A 22,870-nucleotide genomic window follows, 5' to 3' on the forward strand; every position below is an offset into this window, starting at 1 on the left:
TCTGCAAATAACTCAAAATCCTGTGCTGTGAGTCAGCAAGTAATTAGAATCTCATTCAGCAAAGCAACGTTGGTCATGCAGATATTGTTACTAATTTCAGGTTCTTGCAGGATTTAATTGCCACTATTGTAGCAAAAATGAAACATACTAAAGTGCTGAAGGAAATGTTTCACCTTCTGCGCATTCAATTTATTAGTGGCAATTTGTTCTTCCCAGTGAATGAAACAGTTCTAAGAAAGAAAATACAGCAAGGAAATGTCGAGCCTAAATATAAGAATGCAAGTTTCTGCAACAGCTAACCAGTGCTTCACTTCCAGCAGTGAGCAACGAAGACAATGTAAAATTAAACAAGATAGAATGTACATTTATAAAACATGTTAAACACGTGCTTTATATTAAAATTTCATTTTCACATATGTGAGTTTCACATGGCAAACCATAATTTATATTAATACCATTCTGGTTAGGAAATAAATTGCTCCTGCTTCTGTGCCTGCTGGGCACTGCAGAGGTTAGGGTGCATCATCCTGCTCCACACAATGTTTTGATTTAATTTTTAACATTTCCTTTAAAATTAGCTTTTTTTTAAGCCTCTTTAAATTCTGGTTTTATAGCTAGGAGTTGACTCTTCACTCGGTCATGACTTAATTAGGAAGGGTGCACCAAAAATCATGCCCCACACTGATCCAAGAGTCATCACATATGTATATATATAGTAAATATTAGATATTATTAATAGTTACAAATATATTTTATGTAGAATATATAAAACCTTGGTTAGAACATCAGGATGACGATTTGCCTGACTGTCTGCACAAAGGCAGTTCCCACCAGGTCTTTCTTCATTATCAAAGAAATAATAAATCAGTTCATTGGAATATTCTCAACTTTAACAAAAAGCAGAGAAAAGCAAATATTTGTAATATATTAACTTATGACTCTTGCAAAACTTTCCTAATATCTCAGATATAGGAGCTTATGAAATCTTGAGGGGCATAGACGGGTGAATAAACAAGGTCTTTTCCCCAGTGTAGGGGAGTCCAAAACTAGAAGGCATAGGTTTAAAGTGAACGAAGAAAGTTTTAAAAGGGAGGCAACATTTTTCATGCAGAGTGTGTTGTAAGAATGGAATGAACTGCCAAAAGAAGTGGTGAAGGCTGGCACAGTTACAACGTTTAACTGTCACCTGGATTGGTGTATGAATAGGAAGGGTTTAGAGGGATATGGGCCAAATACTAGCAAATGGGATTATATTAATTTAGGATATCTGGTTGGTATGGATAATTTGGACTGAAGAGTCTCTTTCCATGCTGTACATCTCTATTACTCTCTGTGTAGCAGTTTCATTTTAAGTTGAGCTTATTGTCCAAAAAAGAGGAATATTTAGTCTCCTACAAATTTAAGAAAATGACAGAACTTCTGCAAACATGTCAGCCCTTCAAAGTTTAACTGTGTTTTATTTTTGGATTGCCAGTCTATATTATTAAGGGTTTCAGCTTTGTGGCCTAGCTTCAATGGAGCTTTTGATCTCGCAAGCTGAAGCACACTTTTACCTTTCCATGTCACAGTAAATATAATGAGATCAAAGGGCCAGAGTGCACAACTATGTCGCTTTATGGTCTGAAAATAGCACATACTACCATGTCACTTTAAACGGAAGAATATATATTGCAATGGACATTAGCTTAGACACAAAAACTTGATTCAGAACAAAGGACTGTCCCTCGATGTTGAGAAGGTCAATAAAGTTTATCACTGCTCCCAGAATTTAAGGGTCTAAACTAAATGTAGAGATGATGGACAGCTCCGATTACAGATAATTGACTTATATTATTACTAGCATATTACTTTAAAATAAAACAAGTTTCTCTTAAAAAAAAGAGGGGCGGCACGGTGGCTCAGTGGTTAGCACTGCTGCCTCACAGCCCCAGGGACCCAGGTTCAATTCCACTCTTGGGCAACTGTCTGTGTGGAGTTTGCTCATTCTCCCTGTTCCTGCATGGCTTTCCTCCAGGTGCTCCAGTTCCCTCCCACAGTCCAAGGATGTGCAGGACAGATGGATTGGCCATGACAAATTGCCTGTAGTGTTCAGGGATGTGTAGATTAGGTGGGTTATAGGCAGATAGCTTTGGGTGGGATGTTCTGTGTCAGTGTGGACGTGTTGGGCCAAAGGGCCTGTTTCCACACTGTAGGGTTTCTTTTAAAATAAAATAAACCAGAGAGAAAAAAGGCATTTTAAGTAAATCCTCAAGAAAAATTTCTGCAATCATCTCGCAAGCAAAACAAGAGCTATTTCAAGGTACTGTGTGTCCAAGTCCTAATGGGATTTTTAGGAGGTGGGTTTAGGCAACAAGAGGGATGAACTTTAATGGTCAAGTCTTACCATTTTTTATATTCTTTGGTCTGCACATATTATTCTTGTGCAATTGCTCGCAATTGCTGCAGGGACTCATTTATGTACTGTTTTGAAACGGAAAAGCGGGCAAGGAAGAATGGTGCATGAACTTGGTTAATAAATAAATCTGGAATTAAAAAAGACAGTCTCAGTAACAGTGATCACCAAGCTATCGGACTAAATTTGATTTCATTTGATTGTGCAATGCAAAGTGCACCAAGGTAACAGGACAGGGAGAAGAATACAACGTTCTGGCTGCAGAGAAGGTGCACAAACAGTGACATCAACATAAAATTTGAAACTTGACAAGTCCATTCAGAAGTCTAATAACAGCGTGGAAGAAGCTGTTCTTCAATCTGTTGGTATGTGTGTTTAAGCTTTTGTATCTTCTGCCCAACAGAAGAATTTGGAAGAGATTATAACCAGGGTACAGTTGAGAAACTCAGCTGTTTTACTAAAGCTTTTTAGAGTATGAGGTCTTATATCTTTATCTGGTCTGGCCCGAGCATTTTACAAACCCCACAGCAATATGTTTGACGCTTAAATGCTGTCTGAAATGGCCTAGTCATTCAGTATCAAACTATTACCAAAACTGCATTTCAGAATCAAACTTGAACAAGTTCGTAATATCAATCTATGTAGCAGACAAATCAAAGCTGGTTGACCACGAAAAGTATTAGTCACTTACATCTGGGAAACTGCAAAGTAAAACAAAGAACTGCAGATGCTGGAAATCTGAAACAAAGCAAGACATTTCTGGAGAAAATCAGTAGGTCTGGTAACAACTGTGGAGAGAAAGCAGAGTTAATGTGTGAGTCCAGTGTTTGGGATATTGGACCCAAAATGTTAACTCTGCTTTCTCTTCACAGATACTGCCAGACGTACAGAACTTCCCTAGCAATTTCAGTTTCTGTACGTAGGTTGGAAGAGCAACCGCCTAATATAATTCTACTCACAGAATCTTACATTTGAGCTCATGCACCACGTTCTCCCACCAACATAAAAGCCAAACGAACTGTAGGTGTTGTAAATCAGGAACAAAAACAAAGTTTCTGGAAAAGCTCAGTACATCTGGCAGCATCTGTGAAGGAGAAAACAGAGTTAATGTTTCAGGTCCGGTGATCCTTCCTCAGAATGGACCCGAAACATTAGCTGTGTCTTCTCCTTCACAGCTGCTACCAGAACTGGTGAGTTTTTCCAGCAACTTTGTTTTTGTCCCCCATCAACATGCCAGGCCAAATCCCCTTCCACTTACAGTTCATGCCATCAGGCCAATCATGAGTAAGGAAACGACATGCCAAATGCCACTGAGTTGTCCTTTCACAACTGATGATTCAAAACTTCTGCATATTTAACACTACTTGGAAGAAGCCTCAGAGTAGCAAGGGCATACACAGAATTTGCTTTGAGTCAGGGCCTTGAGTGGCATCACCAAGAGTTTCTTGTTGGTTGAACTAGCCAAGACCTGAAGGGCATACCCATTGATTGTGCCTGCATTAGATAAACAGGAACCACCAAGAAGAAAACAACTACCTGATCTCATCTCCCTCAAGCTGTCTGCTTTGATGCAGCTGTCCAAGGCAGAATTTTTTGGAATGAGAAGTACATAGTCCCTATGAAGAATTTCTGTCTACACACAGAGAAACCATCACTGTCCTAACTGGGATTCATTCAGAACAGATGTCATTGTTCTGGACCCTTGGCCTTAGTGGAATTCTATTCAACCTTTAATTGTGTGGTCAAGCACATCCATCTCTTTATCATCACCATCAAGCCAGGTGATCAACCCTTGTTCAATGAGAAATGTAGTAGTGCATATCAGGAGCAACACCAGGCATACCTAAAATTAAGACGCAACACAAGACAACAAAGATGCCAACCAGTGGAAGCTCAATGCTATAGACAGAATGAAGTAACTCCACAACCAGTGAATCAAATTAATGCTCTGCGCTGCTGCCATGCCCGGTTGTGAATGGTGTTGAATAATGATTGAAGAAAAACAAGGAAGAGGTACCGCAAAACTCAATGATGTCAGAGGCTGGCACATCAATGCAAACAACAAGGCTAAAACATTTGCAAAGATCTTTAGTTATTCATGTTATTGAGTGATTCATCTCAGTGTCTATTTGAGGTCCCCAGTATCATTGATGTTAGTCATCAGGCAATTGATTCACTCCAATTTATATCAAGAAATAGTTGAAGATGCTGGAAATAGCAATGTTAATGGTATTTGCAGGCATCCTTTGCAGAAGTACTTACATAAGAAGAGATAATAGGAACTGCAGATGCTGGAGAATCTGAGACAACAAGGTGTAGAGCTGGATGAACACAGCAGGCCAAGCAGCATCATAGGAGCACAAGTCTTCCTGCTCCTGTGATGCTGCTTGGCCTGCTGTGTTCAACCAGCTCCATACCTTGTTATCTCTACTTACATAAGAACTTTGGGATGGGAGCAGGAGTAAGCCATTCAGTTCCTCTGCCATTCAGTGAGATCCTAACTGATGTTCTGCTTCAGTGTCATTTTCCTGCACTATCTCCAAGTCCCTGATATTTTTACTATGTTAGTAATTTATCAGTCTTAGTCTTAATAATGATGGATCTTCCAAAGCCCTTGGATGAAGACAATTTCAAAGATTTATCATCTTCTGAGTGAAGACGTTCCTCCTCATCTTAGCCCTAAAGGGCTCACCTCTTGTTCTGATACTAACTCCTCTGTTTCTAGGCCCTCTTAGCCAGCAGGGAAGGAAATTTCCTTGCTACATTTCCCCTGTTGAGCCTTTTAAGAATTCTGATCGTTTGAATGAAATAACATCACAACCTTCTGAACTCATTTGCACTTCTGGCAATAATTTGGAGAGAGTGGCAGATGTCATGGCCATAGTTAGAGCTGAAGATTTTCCACCTAGAACACTTGACCTCTCTTGTTATGGGGATATTGAAGATGAAGATTATTTGGCTCTTGCTTGATACAAATGCTATTGTCACTTATCAGCCCATAGTTTTGTTTCATATGGAACAAGGTTTACCCCTGCGATCATAGCTGATGATCTATTGCACAACGATCCACTTAGGCTAAGCACGAGAAAATACTGCCCATTCTTTTACTAGTGCCATGGTGGAGGAGATGACAGGCCTCTTGGAGACGAGGTTCCACTACTTGGGCCTGTCTGGGTATCCCTGTAGTAGATATTGGACACAGCATGCTGGATAATCCTAGCATTTGCTCCACAAAACTGGTGAGGTCACTCTGCTAACTGCTACTTCAAAAATTGGTGTCAGGAATAAATGCGCAAGTTTGTTTAATACTTGAGTTTTACCCACTGCCAAGTATGTATTGAATGTCTGCCAAATCTGACTACATCTTTATGTAGTCCTGGTGAATAAAACACTTTAGCATTTTAGCCTGTGTTTTCTTAAGACCTAAGTGACATGCTATCCGAATTTTGGATGTTACTCTCTCAACTTCCTTACGACATTTAACAGAGAATACCACCTGATGGATTCCTGTCCATTCCTCATTGACTGGCATTTGAAGGCATCTCCATTTCCCCATTAGTACTTTGTCTGTTAAACAATAACTGGGGTCTTATTAAATTTCTGGGTCTGTTGCATGATATAACTCCCAAATTAAGATCCATTTGTTGTATTTCTGTTCAAGAAGAAGGACTGAACATGTCAGCCCCATTCTCTTTACCTTTTTCTGAATTCTCCCATAATGATTGAAAATTTTTCTTTAACTGCAGTGATTGAATCACTTAGCCCTTAGCATTTGTTTTTCTCTTGCAACTTGAACAAATGTCTGATTTGGGTAACCCAGTGTGGAGCTGGATTAACACAGCAGGCCAGGCAGCATCAGAGGAGCAGGAAAGTTGATGTTTCGGGTCAGGACCCTTGTTCAGAAAATCTGCTGTGTTCCTCCAGTTCAACACTGTGTTATCTCTGACTCTAGCATCTGCAGTTCTTACTATCTCTGAATGTCTGATTTGGTTTCTTTCCTGTAGTCCTACACGTTAAAAGAAAAGCTGGAGGGACAATCTCATAAGCATTGAGTATCACATTTTTACACTTTTGTAGTCTGTAGATTGTTCTTCTGACAAATTGCATGCATATTCCAAGCTGAACCTATCAAAACACTCTATGATTAAAGTTCCAAATACCTCTGAGCCACTTTGTCCATCCAGCCATCTCGTCAATTGGAGTGAAATATCTTTTGACTCCTTCTTCACTACATTCAGATTCTAAGCATAGATTTGTAGTTAAATCAAATGGTTCATTGGAATTAACATCATCCTCCAAGTTACTACTTCTTCCTTCCATTATGTAAGCTTTTCTCTGACCAAGTCATTTCATCTGATTTCCCTATGTCTTTGGAGTTGAACCTTTTTAAAGTTTATTCTCTTTTGATTAGTCTGTTTCTCTTCATTCTCTCTTTCCAATTTAGTTCTAATTTATAATTATCCATTTCTTACTTTCTTTGCCCTATCCAATGGTCTTTCCTTTTTATTCTCTTCCATTTGCTTTTCTCTTTTGCTGTCTTTTTCATCAAACTGAAGTTGTTCCATTTTTCTTTCTCTTTTTCTTCAACTCTCATTTCAAACCGAATCTTAATTAATTCGAACTGTGACATCTCAGTTTCAGGTTTTCCTCGTCCTAATTTTAGATGCTGCCAATCACAGCATTTCATCCTTATTAGATCGTACGTTTTGTTCTACTTCAAATTATCGGCTAACTCTCTCAGTTTGGCCTTAGACAAAGATCTCAAATAACCCGCTGTTATGTCCCGAACTCGCAGAAAAACCTTAACAACATTCAAAACCATTCAGAAAGTCCAATCTGTATAATAAACTTCACCACAAACTTTCCGTTTTATGTATAAATACATCAAAGTGCCCTTTCTCTAAAACAGATCACTCTCAAATTTATTCAATTATGACCTTGGATGTGTTCCATTGTTATGTCACCAGCTGATGGTCTTACTGGAAAAAGTCAGATTCTAGAATGAAATACTACTTCCCAAAGATTTCTGTTTATTTTGCATGGTGGCTGGTCTCTGAAACATATTCACACAAGTCTGCAGACTTTTTTATCAATATAAGTTTATTACAAAAATGAAACAATAAAACAATACAGAGCTATCTAAATATAGAAGGCAATTCGAATGAACTTACAATACAAACATTAGAACAAAGCTGCAAGGTTTTTTTTCTGATACTATTTGTTATGAAGACTTTATCCTCCCAACTCAACACTTTAGGGTTCTACTTAACTGTGTCCTTACAGTTTTCTTGCCCTATGAACTGTGCAGACAATTTGATGCATTCTTCCCGATTCTGCTGGCATGGTCTATTCCCAAAACTGTCAACTTAAACTTATTTAGTTCTGATAACCTGCAGATTACTAACCAAACACTCCTGCTTTGGTAGTTTCACAACTAAATCCTTCCGGTGAGATAACTGGGTCCCTGAATTCCTTTTAGGACAGAAACTAATCTTGCTACTAAATTCAGACCTGACATCATCTGATCTGAACTGAACAATTTATATTTCTGACCTAGATTTGTCTGAACTGAAAACAAGGTCTTTAATGATTACCTTACCTGTCATAAACTCAGAAATGTAAACATCTTTCCAGCAACTGTACATGTATTTTTCCAAACCCTGTGAACTTTGGAGAGGTCAACGATGAATATAGCTAAATCTCACATCGTCTCATATCTCTCCCACACTGAAGTTCCTTGTTGATCAATTCACAAAAATGCTTGTCGAAAACAAATTCTGAACTGTCCGACTGGAACACAGCAGTTGAGGATCAATGTAGAAAGAAACACTGCTTGATATTGAGTGCATTGTTTAGTATATATTATGTTCAGAATTGGGGAGGATTATTATTGCTTGGTCTGAATTGGTAGCATTTCTGTTCACAATAGTATTTTTCAATTTTGCATATTCCGATGCAACATTTCATTTGTTGTTTAACCTCCCAAAGGTGCACATTAAAAAATAACTTAGGCCATGCACATAACATTTAGAAAGTGGACGTTAGGCAATAGGCTTTACAATCTTCTTGCGTGTCAAATCTGTTCTGATTTCCCTTACAGCCACCATACCAGAACACTCTGCAGAGTTGCAATGTTGCATCAAAGTACCATTTTAATCTGTAGTAGTAACAGTTTCCTTCTTCAAACTTCAGTGCACATACATCTAGAACAGAATAGAGAATCCAAGAAATCTGAAATCAATTAGAATATACAGGCCACTACACTGGATTTTTTTGAGAAAAAGGACAGAGTTTAAGAAACGTGATGGGGGCTGAAATTCTTAGCCATTCCAGTACACTCCTGCTGCAACTCCAACCAATGCTAGAGCAAGAAGGTATATGACAGGACTTTCTCCGTCCATCTTTTGCATGCCTATTGATGCATGACAGATTGAAGCCAAACTGAGAGGTTAGGGAACTTGGAAGATCTTGGGGCCAGGGTTATTGGGCAGTGGGTCAGCTATTCCTAAGAAATGTGTCATTTATTCATATGCCCATTCATATCTTGAGAATCCCTAATGAACTTGTAAGCTCAGCACTACTGGTTGCCATTGATCATGATCCTGGCATAATTTATGGAATTATTGTCCATTGTATAGTATAGTTTTAGAGGACTGATCAATATCAAAATTATGATACAGAAATGGTATTACACTTTTATCTGAAAGCCTACTTGCCAGTCGAAGAATCGCAAGTGATTCTTCATTAAATTTTAACGCCATATAAAAGGATAGCTTCAAATTTCTCCCAGTATTAGACAAACACTCTACTCAGAACTTGTATAGCTCTTGCTCTACAGCACATTGTGTGACATGGGTTTTTGCTTCACATTCTTAACATCATTGATTGAGAACTACAGTGAAAGCTATGGGACTAACTGGGTAACTCATTCAAAGGGCTGGCATACAATGATGGGCGAAATGGTACCCTACTAGAATTTATGAATCTTATTCTAATGATAGTGATGTAACGATGGCTACATCTGTAAGGATCGCTACAGTAAAAGCAATTCCTGATTTTAGGGAAAATCACACATTTTCTTGAGGAGTCACATATTCTGGTTCAAATCTGTTTGCGTGTTTTTACTATGAAAGACTTCTGAAAATTATCCAGGTTGAAAAAAAAAGCGGTCTCGAGGTGTGGAGATAGTGTCTGGGTTCAAATCCCACCTTCCCCAGGAAGTGTCGAAGCATGTGAGAGCTGATTGATACAATAACTCCAAGCTAAAGCTAATGGTGAATGGTAAAATACAATTGGCCTGTTTGATAGAGGTGGATGTTGGCCTTAGGCAGTGAAGAAGGATGTCCACTCGATATATGTTCCTGCTCCCGGGTTTTAGCAGAAAATGGGAATTGGATGGGCTCAATAGTAGGCCTGGCACTGCAATTTATCAACTTCACTGCCAAAATGCAGAAAATTGTCTTACTATAATCAGAAAGGGAGAAGGAAATTGAGTTGAAGCTAAAGCTTGTTGGATAATCTGGTGAGATGACTGAAAATTTGGGCCTCCTCATGTATTTTTCAGATGTTTTTATGTGGGGGAGGAAGAATTGAAGATTCTTGCAAATGAGGTTTTGAAGTCTGCACTGAGAAAACTGATGTCTCTGCCAGGAGAAAAGTAACAGATGACCTGGGAGCAGAGTTAAGGGAACAAGCGTTAAGCTGGAGAAGGGTCCAGAAGTAATGTGTGTTGAGTAAATATATTAGGAAATGTTGGATCCTCACCGGATATTAATGGTGTAAGATGGGTATTTGATGAGTGAGTGACTCTAAATTTGCAACAGCATAAATGCATCTTTTGGAACATTTGGAACTCAAGAAAGGCATTGTATACCTTGTTCTTCTCAGAGTATGCAGAAATGACACTAGTTTCTATTTCTAAAGTAAGAATCTTATTTGCAGTCTGTTAAAATGTCTAGTCCATTTATAGCTTCCATCTCTATCTCTTGCGTTATTTACATTCCCCCGTGAATATATCCAGGTCTAACTAATAAAGCAGAGTGTGCAGCAATAATAAGAGTCTCACTTAATGAAACACAAAACAACCGAACACTATATTTTATTCAGCATATAAATCAAAAAACATACTTTTAATGAAACAATCTTAACAACAAGCAATGTTTTGATTTGAATTTGTCCAATTTTTCCAAAATATCTTGAGAAATGAAGGCCTTTGATGATTTTGCTGGCATCTAGGAATTTGAGGTTGCAGTTTTGTGTGCGATCGCAAAAGAAATGTATTAACATAATAACTGTCCTTGAAACATCCTGGTGTGCTCGCCATCACGTGTCATGTGTTCCATGTGCATTGCCAACTAACAGGTAAATCCTGGTTCCAGGTAATCACTTGATCTGTTTTAGTCCGAATAGGGATGATGCAAATTTCTGGTTGTAATTTGGCTGTTTGATGCAAAACCAATCTCCAATTTGAAATCATGGGTCTCTGACTTCCTTGATGAAGTACGGTATTGATGAACCTCTTTGCAATTTCTTCAGCTTTCACCTTGACATCCTCATTGAATGGCAGTGATGGCTTAAGAATGGTCAACATCTTGCAACAGTTACTTACAACTTACTCTAAGTTTGGTCAGAGCCTTTCCTTTCAGAAAGTGTGGGATTTATCGATGGGTGCAATGCAGAATCATAATGATTTGCCCCAGTTTTCAGAAGGTCCTCAATCACCCTGTTGAGTTGTTTGATGCCACCATAAGATTGCAGGTCATTCTGTAATGTCAGATGGTGACGAAATCCATAATTTGCTGCAAACTCTATCAATAGCATGGAAGTAAGCAGCAGCCCGTTGTTTTGTCATGAGCGTCTTTGCCAAACCTGATTTCATAAACGTAAATGTCATTGCTGGTTCTGAGATTTACGGCTGTTTGCTATGTCGATCCCCAACAACAGGCAAAACAGACTGACTCCCTGGGACTGCTTCCACATCTTCTAAATAAATAGCAGAACTGTTGCCATGGTTTTGTTGGCCATATGATATGTTGGAGAAACGCAGAGCCGAGGTGCACAGAATTTTTACAGAGTGTACAAGTTAAACAGTTTCTTACAAGCCCTTCTAGGCAGCAATCTGTTGCTGGCCACCTGTCTGTTCCACAGGATTTGAACAACAGATGAATGTCATAGATGAACATGATACGGTACACATTGCTTAACACTTTTGGGATAACAATTCAGTTTTTTCATGTAATAAAGTCATCAAACTGTGTAAGTTTGTTGACACTGAGATACCCTCAATCTCTACTCTGCTTTCCCTAAAAGGACTCACCACTTTATAGATCATGATGATACATGATTTATTGCAGATGGGTAATTCACTCTCCAGGTGTTGAACTGATGAAGTTTTCTTCTTTGACCTTTATAGCTTTGCAGTATTGATGTTCTTTAAGCATGTTTACCTTTCTTTGCCCTGGAGCTGGACGTGGCATTATGAATTGCTGGGTACCTCCACAATTTGAGCACACTTTTCAAGATATCTGACCATGATCTGGCATGTGTTGTTGAGATCTTTTTGATGATATCCCTGGCAGTTCAGCCGGCTGGGCAAGCTGTGTTGGTAACCCCCAGGCTGAGGGTGCCTTTTTGAATAATATTTCTGAATCCTGCAATTAGATTTGATTTCGGCCGCCAAGACTGTGCTTCCTTTCAAGTTTAATTCGTCATTTTCAATTAGGGATTTGCCCAATAATTCGTGGAATTTAGTCTTTTCAACTAATTGGTAACAAATTAGGTCAGCGTTTAGTCTGCCAAATTGACACAAAGAGAAGTCAAATGCCAGAACGTGGCAATGCATTGTTTGACAGGCTCATAATTTCCCAAGCATTTCTGGTCGAATATATATCATTGATCATTGCACTTTTCTTCAGCCCGAAGTATTTTTCTAGAGCACTGTATTAAACAAAGACCTGTTTTCTGTGAATTTTTTTAAAAATGTTTCCTTAGCTTTGCTTTGAGACAACATACAAGTGTTGCCTTCCTACAGATTGTATGTGTAATACTACACATTAGGACTGTCCATTCCTGCAGAAAAAATCTCAAACCCTGAAATTTACAGACACCACAACATAGGCGAAGAAAGGAAAAAACAGTAGAGGAGTTTATAAATTTAAACGCACTACCATTAACACTTTCCCTCTGTCCGCATCCCGGCTTAGCAAATCAAATACAATGACCATCAGTAATACACAGACTTACAGAACCAAACATTGAACAATTAAATAGGACAGACAAAGTTGGGAAGCCAGCAGATTGGGCATTTATAGGTTTTTTCCAGAGCTAATTATCTTGGTGGATAAAGGTTTCAGCAGTACTGTTACAAGATCTGATGACGATGGACAACAATGTACAGTTGACAGTAGGTTTTCTATACAGTGGATGAGATATCATCATCATCAGCAGCAGTCCTTTGCAGACGAAAATAACTCTCTTCGTTCTCAAGATGAGTCCATGTGTGGCTGAATAGACTGATGTGGCTTCTGCAGGCTTGTTACACTTGGGGCAGGTAATGGTCATGGGGAGGGGTGGGCCGGGCATTGGTGTGACAACACACTATTTTTGCTGTTATTGCCTGGATTCCATTTCTTCCTAATGGTGAATCTTCAGGTACTCGATGCCTTCCTGGATGCTCCTCCTCCACTTTGGATGGTCTTGGGCCGGTGATTCCCAGGTGTCAGTGGGAATGTCATACTTTGCTACTGAGGCCTTGAGGCCATCACTGAAGTGTTTCCATTGTCCGCCTGGGGCTTGCCTACTTTTTTGAAGCAGGGAGTAGAGCACCTGCTTGGGGAGTGTTGTGTTGGTTATATGGATGACGTGTTCAGCCCATTGTAGCTGATCAGGGGTGGTCAGTGCATTGAGGTGAAGGATGTTGGCCTGGTTGAGGATGTTGGTGTTGGTGTGTCTTTCTTCCCAGTGGATTTGCAGGATCTTGCGCAGTGTTGGTGTTACTTCTCCAGTGTCTTGAGGTATCTGCTGTAGGCAGTGCATGTCTCAGAGCCATGTGGGGGATGCAGAAGCCACTACAGGTCTGTAAACCATGATCTTGGTGTCAGATCTAATGTTGTTGTTGAATACCCTTTCCCTCAGGTAGCTAAAGGCAGCACTAGGACATTAGAGGCAATGCTGAATCTCTTCATCAACTGCTGTTTTAGCTGACAGGACACTTCCAAAGTAATCAAAGCAATCTCTAAGGACTCCCGGTGGACCTTGACAATTGGGAGTTTGCTCCACATGCCAGACCAGGTTGCTGGAGGACCTTCGTGTTGTGGATGTTCAGGGAGAGAGCCATGCCCTCATATGACTTCTATAAAGGTGCCGATGATGGTTTGGAACACATCCTCTGAGACTGCACGCGCACACAAGCATCAACTGCAGGCTGCAGATACACTTGCAAACAGAACATTAAAACTATTTCAGCCTGAATAAGTAGCCAGGGAATGGGATGAGGCAGAAAATAAAGTGAAGAGGCTTGAGCGGAAGCCTAAGTGTGTGAACAGGTGAAAATCTGGTGTTAGAGGCTGGTTCAATATTCGAGAGTTGGAAAATGAAAGATATCAGAGATAGATCACACTGAAGGGCAGAGCGTTATGATTATGTTATAAAGTTACAAATTGAGAAGTTACAAAGTGACAGTAAATTAAAGTTGTTATCTGGGAGGGACTGAAGAAAGGACAGTTGAATATCAACATTCCAGAACAATCCTACCATTCTAACCCTACACCTTTCCGAGTCATTTGAATTAAGACGTGGTCAATGCAGCTGTCACTTAAACTGTCCTGTGTCCAAATTCTTTTGGAATCAACAGTCTCCTCTTCCAAAGAGATGGCAACAGAGCTAAGCATATTATGGGTTATAAGAGAATTTGTGGGGCTGAGGTCAGGTAATAAACTTTCAAAAAATACCCTCAGTGCCACGAAGGGAAAAGCAAATGATAAAATGTATATGGCTCAATATGTATGGTCACAGTGGAGGAATTATTATTGTACTTGCAATATTTAGTCACAGAAAAGTGAATGTTTGTGCATTCTGAATAATTATGTTCACAGAAGAGTGATTATTATTACATTTGTAATATTTATAGCCACTGGGAAGTGATGTCCACTGTGTTTGTAGCATTTAATTTGTTTCTATATTGGTTGGTGAAAAGACAAATTCTGTAGCTTTGTATTCTTATTAACTAAAGAATAATAACTATGCATTGAGGCATCAGCTTTCCTAGGACATTATTTATTTACTAAACTCTGTCATATTAAAATCAATGAAAACACATTCAGCAATATATTTAAACATTTATGGAACTTGTTCTGTCAAAGCATAAAGTTCTCAGAAATAAGTGGCCAATTCAGTACAGTTTTGGAGATGAAGCTATTAAATAATATGGAACATGTGTGAGTAAAATGAATTGAGGCATTGACCAGCCATAATTGAAAGGGCAACACGGGTCTTGGAGGCTGAATGGCGTCCTCCCATTTCTAATATTCCTACAAATTTCCGAATTACTTGCCATTAATATTGGCCTTTGCTTCTTCGTCTCTCACTTCTTGCATTTCATCTTGTACTCTGGAATGAAAAGGTTATACATTAGTCATTGATGAAGACAAACATCAGTGTTCAACATCTGATACTGAATGTCAATAAAACATACGGCTCTAACTTTGCTGAGGTACTGGTTTTTCCTGTTCCGTGAGATTTTCTTCTTTCACAATCCTTCTGTAGAGCTGCAGGTGGATAATCGTTGATTTTCACTGTAAAATTAAAAACAGACTTTCTCTTTACTAGAACTGTGGCAGTAAATTCACATCAAAATAAAGCCGGAGATAAGCTTTCATGAATTATTCCATTCAGAGAGAACACGAGATAAAGAAGTGACCCAAACAGTAAAAATTCTATGTCATGAACATCAATTGTCAACAGCTTTCCTTTCCTATTGGAGACTATCTTCTTTCTTTGAAGTATACAATGAAATTTTACTGCATCCCTAGTGGAGGCGATGGTATTATCTTTGGAGTGCTAATCCAGAAACCCAGATAATGTGAGTTTGTCGACTTGCTTGCTGAGCCGAGGGATTTGGTTGTAAACATTTTGTCACCCTGCTAGGTAACATTCTCCGGTGAAGCGTCGGGTGTTCTGTCCTGCTTGTTATTTATATGCCTCGGTTTGTGGGGGGGGGGGGTGGTGTTTCTCAGTGGTTTGTACACAGGGTCAAATTCAATGTTCTTGTTGAATGAATTCCAGTTGGAATACCAGGCCTCCAGGAATTCCCTGGCATGTCTGTTTGGCTTGTGTAATTATGGATGTGTTGTCCCAGTCAAGTTTGTGTGCCTCACCATCCATGTGTAGTGAGACAAGTAAGAATTGGTCGTCTCTCTTGGTGACTTGTTGGTGCTCATGATCTGTAGAGTAAATTTTCTTCTGGTTTAGCCTATGTAGTATTTCTCACAGTCCTTGCATGGTATTTTGTATATTACCTCAGTTTTGGGTATGGTATCCTTTATATTTGTCAGTAGCTGTCAGACAGTGATTGTCCGTTTGTGGGCTACTCTGATACCTAGGGCCCTGAATAGTCTTGCAGTCATCTCTGAAATGTCCTTGATGTATGGTAGGGTGATAAGTAATTCTGGTTGTGTTGTGGTCTGTCTCAGAGGTAACTTTTTGAATATCCATTTCTTCTGAAGTCCCTGCATAAGTGTTCCTGTTCACTGTTGCGTAGTTCTGGGTTGCTGCAATGTGCTGTGGCTCATTTAAAAACTGAAAGCTGACGCTTCACTGGAGGCTCATTGGTGATGTTACCTAGCAGGGTGACAAAACGTCTGCAACAGATCCACCGGCTTGGTGAGCATGTGTACAACCTCATCCATAACTCAAGCTACAAATCTTCTCGAAAGCTTTATCCAGGTAATGTCCTGCAGACCTGGGTTTGAATCCCGCCACAGCAGATGGCCGAATTTGAATTCAATATAAAATATCTGGAATTAAGCATCTAATGAAAACCATGAATCCATCGTCAATTGTTGGGAAAAACCCACTTGGTTCACTGATGTCCTTTAGGGAAGGAAACTGCCATCCTTACCTGGTCTAGCCTACATGTGACTTCAGACCCACAGCAATGTGGTTGACTCTGAACTGCCCTCTGGGAAATTAGGGATGGGCAATAAATGCTGGCTAGCCAATGATGCTCTCATCCCATAATGAATTTAAAAATGATTTCAAGATTAACAAAACTGCAATTGATTTTACCTTACTTCTTTGGGATTGGATTAACAACGAAGCTTATTTCTGCTGAGATAATGGGAACTGCAGATGGTGCAAAATCCGAGATAGCAAAGTATGGAGCTGGATGAACACAGCAGGCCAAGCAGCAACTTAGGAGCACAAAAGCTGACGTTTCGGGCCTAGACCCTTCATCAGAAAAGAAAAACTTTTCTGATGAAGGGTCTAGGCCCGAAACGTCAGCTTTTGTGCTCCTTAGATGCTGCTTGGCTTGCCGTGTTCATCCAGCTCCACACCTTCTTTCTGCTGCCTGATTCATTAATGAGTGACTTTTCCAGATGTCTCTTTGTCAATTTTTGTATTTTATACTTAATTATCTCTGTATATTGCCAGGGAGATGGATCAGAAAATATAAAGAGGGCTAAGAAGCCACAACAGACTGACAACTTACATTTACCATCAATGCCTTAGAGAAGGAAGTGGGGTGAAGTAGATAATAAAATGTGAGGCTGGATGAACACAGCAGGCCCAGCAGCATCTCAGGAGCACAAAAGCTGACCTTTCGGGCCTAGACCTAAAATCCCAAACACTTCAACCCTGAGGCAGAATTAGGAATGATACTGTTTTAGATTTTGGGAGTCCCATCATTTATTCAATGCCAAGAGAGATACAGATGTCCTTGTACGTAGTTGTAGAAAGTTAACATGCGAATACCACTAAAAGCTATTAAATGGGATTGCAAAGGATATGTGGCACAGAAAGACGTCATTCAGCCAGTTAATCCTTGCTGATGTTTATGTTCCAGCTGATCCTCATTCCATTTTTCCTCACCTAAATGTAATATTGGAACCATTTATTCTCTGTTATATGCTTTGCTAGTTTCCTCTTTAATGCATTTAAACCAATTGCTCCCACCACTTCCCCAGGGGATCAAATTCTTCATTCTTAAGAGTCTTTGGATGAAGACATTTCTTGAATTGAAACTGAATTCTTGATGAGTACTTAATATTGGTGGTCTCCAGTTATGCCTATTCCCAAAACAGAAGAATATTTTCTCAATATCCATGCCATCAAAACTTCTGTAATTTTAATTACCTTTATTAGATCAGACATCAGTCTTCTTTTTGAACAGCAAAGAGACCGATTTTTCAATTCTTACCTGACAAACATAGCTACTCAATTCTGGTATTATCCTTGTTAATGTTCTCTTTACCCTCTTCTGTGATTTCTTATATTTTTATTGTTTAGTGACTAGAATTGTATGGAGTAGTACTCTAAATATGGTCTAACCACGGTTTAGTATAAGCTCCTTGCTTTTCAATTCTGTACTTCCAGAAATAATAAATAGTGTTTTTCCTTTTGATAGTTTACTTTGTGTATGGTTTTGCAACCTGTGATAGAGTCTTTAGTGATTGATACATTTATAATCTGAGATTCTGTTGTTCTTCCTTCCCACCTAATTTTGCACCTTCAGTTAATTATTGACCTTCCTACTCCTACAAAAACATACTATCTCACATTCACCCAGTGAATGTCAATTGCCAATGATTTACACTTTGTGTAAATTTTTGATGCAGGCCTCCTCAGTATTAACTATGCCCTAAAAACTTCAAATCTGATGTGATCAGCAAGTTCAGAAACTGTGTTTTAGATTCCAAAGTCTAATTCACTAAAGTAAATAAATCAAAAACACAGAGAGCCCTGTAAACTAAAGTAAATAGTGAAATGGTGAACAACATTGGTCACAGGTCACAAGTCCTTAAGGGACTTGTTATCTTCTGCCACTTCTCTACCATTTCGGGCCACTGGCTGTTTTCTGTCCTGAAGCCAGTCAGCATTCCATTCTGCCACTTGTCCCCTGAATTAGCATTCTCCAAACTAATTCATTAGTCTATTACAAGGCACCTTATCGAAGGAAAATCCAGGCAAATTATTCCACACTCTGTTACCTCCTCAAAAAGTTCCTCTTCAAAATCCATACTGACTATTCATGATTGTATTTCTTATTGTTAGATGTTCTTTGATTCTCTCCATTATGTTTCTTCCCCTCATGTTAAGCTGATTGAATCATAATTTCCTAAACCATGTTCTATCCCTTCTTCAAGATGGGAATTATATTAGCTATCCACCAGTAATAGAGTCATAGTCATAGAATAATACAGCATGGAAATAGGCCCTTCGGCCCAAACCGGTCCATGCTGACCATGGTGCCCACTCAGCTAGTTCCATTTGCCCGCATTTGGGATTATCCCTCGAAACACTTCCCATCCATGTACCTATACAAATGTTCTTAAATGTTGCTATTGTACCTGACTCAACCACGTTCTCCAGCAGCCCATTCCATTTACACACGACCCTCTATGTGAAGAGATTGCTCCTCAAGTCCTTCTGAAATCTGTCGCTTCTCACCTTAAACCTATGCCCTCTATTTTCAATTCCACATCCCTGGGTAAAAGACTATATGCATTCATCCTATCTATGCCCCTATGATTTTATACACCTCAATAAGATCACCCCTCATTCACCTAGGAATAAAGTCCTATCCTGGCCAATCTCTCTCTATAACCCAGGCCTCCTAATCCTGGCAATATTTTTGTAAATCTTCTTTGCACAATTTCCAGTTTAATTATGTCTTTCATGTAACAGTGTGATCAAAACAATACACAACATTCCAAGTGCTGCCTCACCAACAACCTATACAACTGTAACATAATGTCCCATCTCCAATACTCAATGCCTTGACCGATGAAGGCCAGCAATCTAAATCCTTCTTCACTGCCCCGTTTACCTGTGACACAGCTTTCAGCGAACTATGTACTTGTACTCCTCTGTCCCTCTGTTCCACAACAATCCTCAGGACCTTACCATTCACTGTCTAAGTCCTACCTTGGTTTGACTTTCTAAAGTGCACACCTCACAATCATCTATATTGAACTGCACCGGCCAATCCTCAGCCCACTTTCCCATCTGGTCAAGATCCCTCCATAATTTTTGATAACCTTCCTCGCTATCAATGATACCTCCAAATTTTATATCATCTGCAAACTTACTAATCATGCCTTGTACATTCACATCCAGATCACTTATGTAAATAACAAAGGTCACAACACAGACTCCTGTGGCACACCACTAGTCACAGGCCTCCAGTCTGAGAGACAGCCTTCAATCATCACCTTCTGCTTCCTACCATCCAACCAATTTTGAATCCAATTAGCTATCCCTCCCTGGACCCCAAGAGGCTTAACCTTTCATGATGAGCCTGCCATGTGGGACCTTGTCAAAGGCCTTACTAAAGTCGATATTAAGCACATCCACTGCCCTACCCTCATCCATCCTCTTGGTTACCTCTTTGAAAAACTCTAAAAAATTGTCAGACATGATTTCCCAAGTACAAATTCATGTTGACCATCTTTAATCAGAACTTGATCATCCAAGCATTGGTTGATCCTGTCCCTCAGTATCCTCTCTAATAACTTGCCTACCACTGTAGTCAGGCTCAGTGGCCTGTAGTTCCCTGGCTTGTCTTTGCCACCTTTCTTAAAGAATGGAACAACATTAGCCACCCTCCAGTCTTCTGGAACTTCGCCAATGGCTAAAGTTGAAGAAAAAATCTCTGCGAGGGCCTCTACAATTTCTTCCCTCATCTCCTGCAACATCTGTGGATGGACTTGATCAGGCCCAGGAGATTTATCCACCTTAATGTGCTTTAAGGCTGCAAACACCTCCTTTCTGATAAAGTTCATACGGTCCAAAATATCTCCACTTGTTTTCTTTAGTTCTCTACCATCTGTGATTCTCTCTTCAGCAAAGGAGAAATATTCATTAAAAATCTGCCCCATCTCCTGTGGTTACACACACAGATGTCCATGCTGATCATTAAGGGGGCCTATTCTCTCCCTAGCCACCCTCTTACGCTTAATATAGCTACAAAACCTCTTGCGATTATCCTTAACATTATCTGCCAGATCCATCTCATACCCTCTTTTTGCTCTTCTGATTTCCCTCTTAAGTGTGGTCCTACACTTTTTAGTTCTCTGACACTCGATTGCTTACCTAATGACTTCTTGACTATTAGTAGTAATGCCTTTGCTATCCTCTCCCTAGATGTTTTTAAAATACATGGATGCGATACATCCATCTATCTTTGAATTTACTCAATACATCTTCTTTTTACTCTTTTATTGCACTTGTCTCATGCTCATTCCATAATGAGCTGTTCTAATTCCCTGGTAGTTCTTTCTGCCTCTGTCACTTTCTAGTGACTTGCGACCTGGGTACCTGACAGTGGAGATGGTGGCATTCAGACCATGTTGGCACGCGTGGAATTGGATCACCTGAGTGTTTGCAGACTAAGGGATGGACCTTGTGGCTTTGTTTTTTGGGTGGCGAGGATTCAAGGTGGAGATGGGAGAGTGATCCAGATGTTTCCTTTTCTTTTAGATTTCTTTTATTTCTGCTTCTGTTTTTAATCCTGACTTTTGTAGGCTAATATGGCACTGGCGAATGACATCTTTGTACACTTTGCACTGTTCTCCTGTACTCCAGGGCACGTGACAATAAAATTTAAATCTAAATATTACCCTGCCATAATAAAACAAAGAACTGTGGACGCTGGAAATCTGAAACAGAGACAGAAATTGCTGGAGAAACTTGAAGGGTCTGACAGCATCTGTGGAGAAAAAACAGAGTTAACAGAGTCAATTGACCCTGCTTCAGAAATGTCAACTCTGCTTTCTCTCCACGGATGCTGCCAGACCTGATGAGATTCTCCAGCAATTTCTGTTTTTGTTTTATATTATCTTGCTTATTCTTTAATAGTCCTATTCCGATGCAGTATTTCTTTTCTATTGATGTCCTTTTAAAATATTTTACTATTTTATGTCCCTTGATTTCATTGTTCCATTTTAACTTCCTAATGCTTTTGACTTCTCTCCTAATCTCTTTTATTAGATACCTTTCTGCTGTCTATGTGTTTAATGTTCACCTCTTTCCTAACCCTACATAGCTCGGTTATGTCATTATTCATCGATGGATTCTTACTAGTGTTTAGTTTGTTGTAGAATCCCTACAGCATGGAATCAGGCCATTTGACCCATTCAGTCCATACCAACCCTCCAGACAGCATCCCATCCAGATCCACCACACCCCTATAACCCTGTGCTTCCCATGATTAATCATCCCAGTCTGCAGATCCCTGGACACTATGGGCAATTTAGCATGGCCAATCCACCTAACCTGCACATCTTTGGACTATGGATGGAAATTGGAGGATCCGGAGAAAACCCACACCGACACAGGGGCAATGTGCAAAATTCACAAAGACAGTCACTCGAGGTTGGAATTAAAGCCGGGTGCCTGGTGCTGCGAGGCAGGACTGCTAACCACTGAATCACTGTGCCACCACAAAAGCTTCCTCAACTAAGCAAATTATACCAGTCTTGGATAGAGGGCAATCAGATGGAGTCCTGCCATCATGAGTTGTCCTATATGGTGAGACTGAGTAGACTATGCCTATGTTCTCTAGAGTTTATAAGATTGAGACGTTGTCTCATTTGAAGATTAATTGTCAAGTCACTTGATAGGGAAGATGCTGGCAGATCTAAAATAAGGGTTCAGTCTCAAAATCGGGGATAAGTCAGAAGGACTGACGTGAGGATAAATTTCTTTACTGACAGTTGTGAATCCTCTGTTGGAATGAGGATGGAAGTTAGTTGGCAAAAGCAGAACAAATGCAGGTCCCACTGCCTCGACTCATATTGAAGATGTTGGTCAATCTTGGGAACTATGAGCTCCTTTGCAAGAACCGATGGGTTGTTGGTGGGGGTGGGGGGGTGGGATTTGAATGGTAAAGATGGGAAAAATGGCTCAACAAACTTTTCCATACTCCCCAGGGGAGGAGAATTGGTAGCAAGGTGCAAAACAGAACTTATACACAGCTCTCCCAACTACTCCAAAAGGCACGACCCAGAAACGGTCCCCACTTTCTTCCTGCTGTTTTACAAACTAAATAAAAACAGGAAGTCTCACACAATCAATTTTATGGTGTGAGCATGGTGATACTGGGGTTAATTGAGCTTCCAACCAGTTCAAACGATCCTTTATCATTCATTTACATATGGTGGATAGGCTGTCGATTTTGGCACAAAAACATAAATTGCTGGAAAAGCTCAGCAGGCCAGGCAGTTTCTCTGGACAGAAATCAGAGTTAACGTTTCAGGTCCA

General features: G+C 39.8%; 1 protein-coding gene across 1 annotated transcript in view; it reads right to left on the reverse strand.

Annotated features, from left to right (window-relative positions):
• Positions 1 to 7,593: 7,593 nt before the first annotated feature.
• LOC125448763 (collagen alpha-6(VI) chain-like) overlaps positions 7,594 to 22,870 on the reverse strand; it is a 169,036-nt gene continuing 153,759 nt past the window's right edge. Inside the window, exons 42-44 of the mRNA XM_059652815.1 lie at positions 15,084 to 15,183; positions 14,943 to 14,998; positions 7,594 to 8,595 (exon numbers count right to left, since the gene is read on the reverse strand). Coding sequence (XP_059508798.1) covers positions 8,420 to 8,595; positions 14,943 to 14,998; positions 15,084 to 15,183 — 332 coding nt within the window. The 3' untranslated portion in view covers positions 7,594 to 8,419. The remainder of the gene's footprint in view (positions 8,596 to 14,942; positions 14,999 to 15,083; positions 15,184 to 22,870) is intronic.

Source organism: Stegostoma tigrinum, chromosome 2 (genome assembly GCF_030684315.1).
Source record: "Stegostoma tigrinum isolate sSteTig4 chromosome 2, sSteTig4.hap1, whole genome shotgun sequence".
NCBI classification, from domain to species: Eukaryota; Metazoa; Chordata; class Chondrichthyes; order Orectolobiformes; family Stegostomatidae; genus Stegostoma; species Stegostoma tigrinum.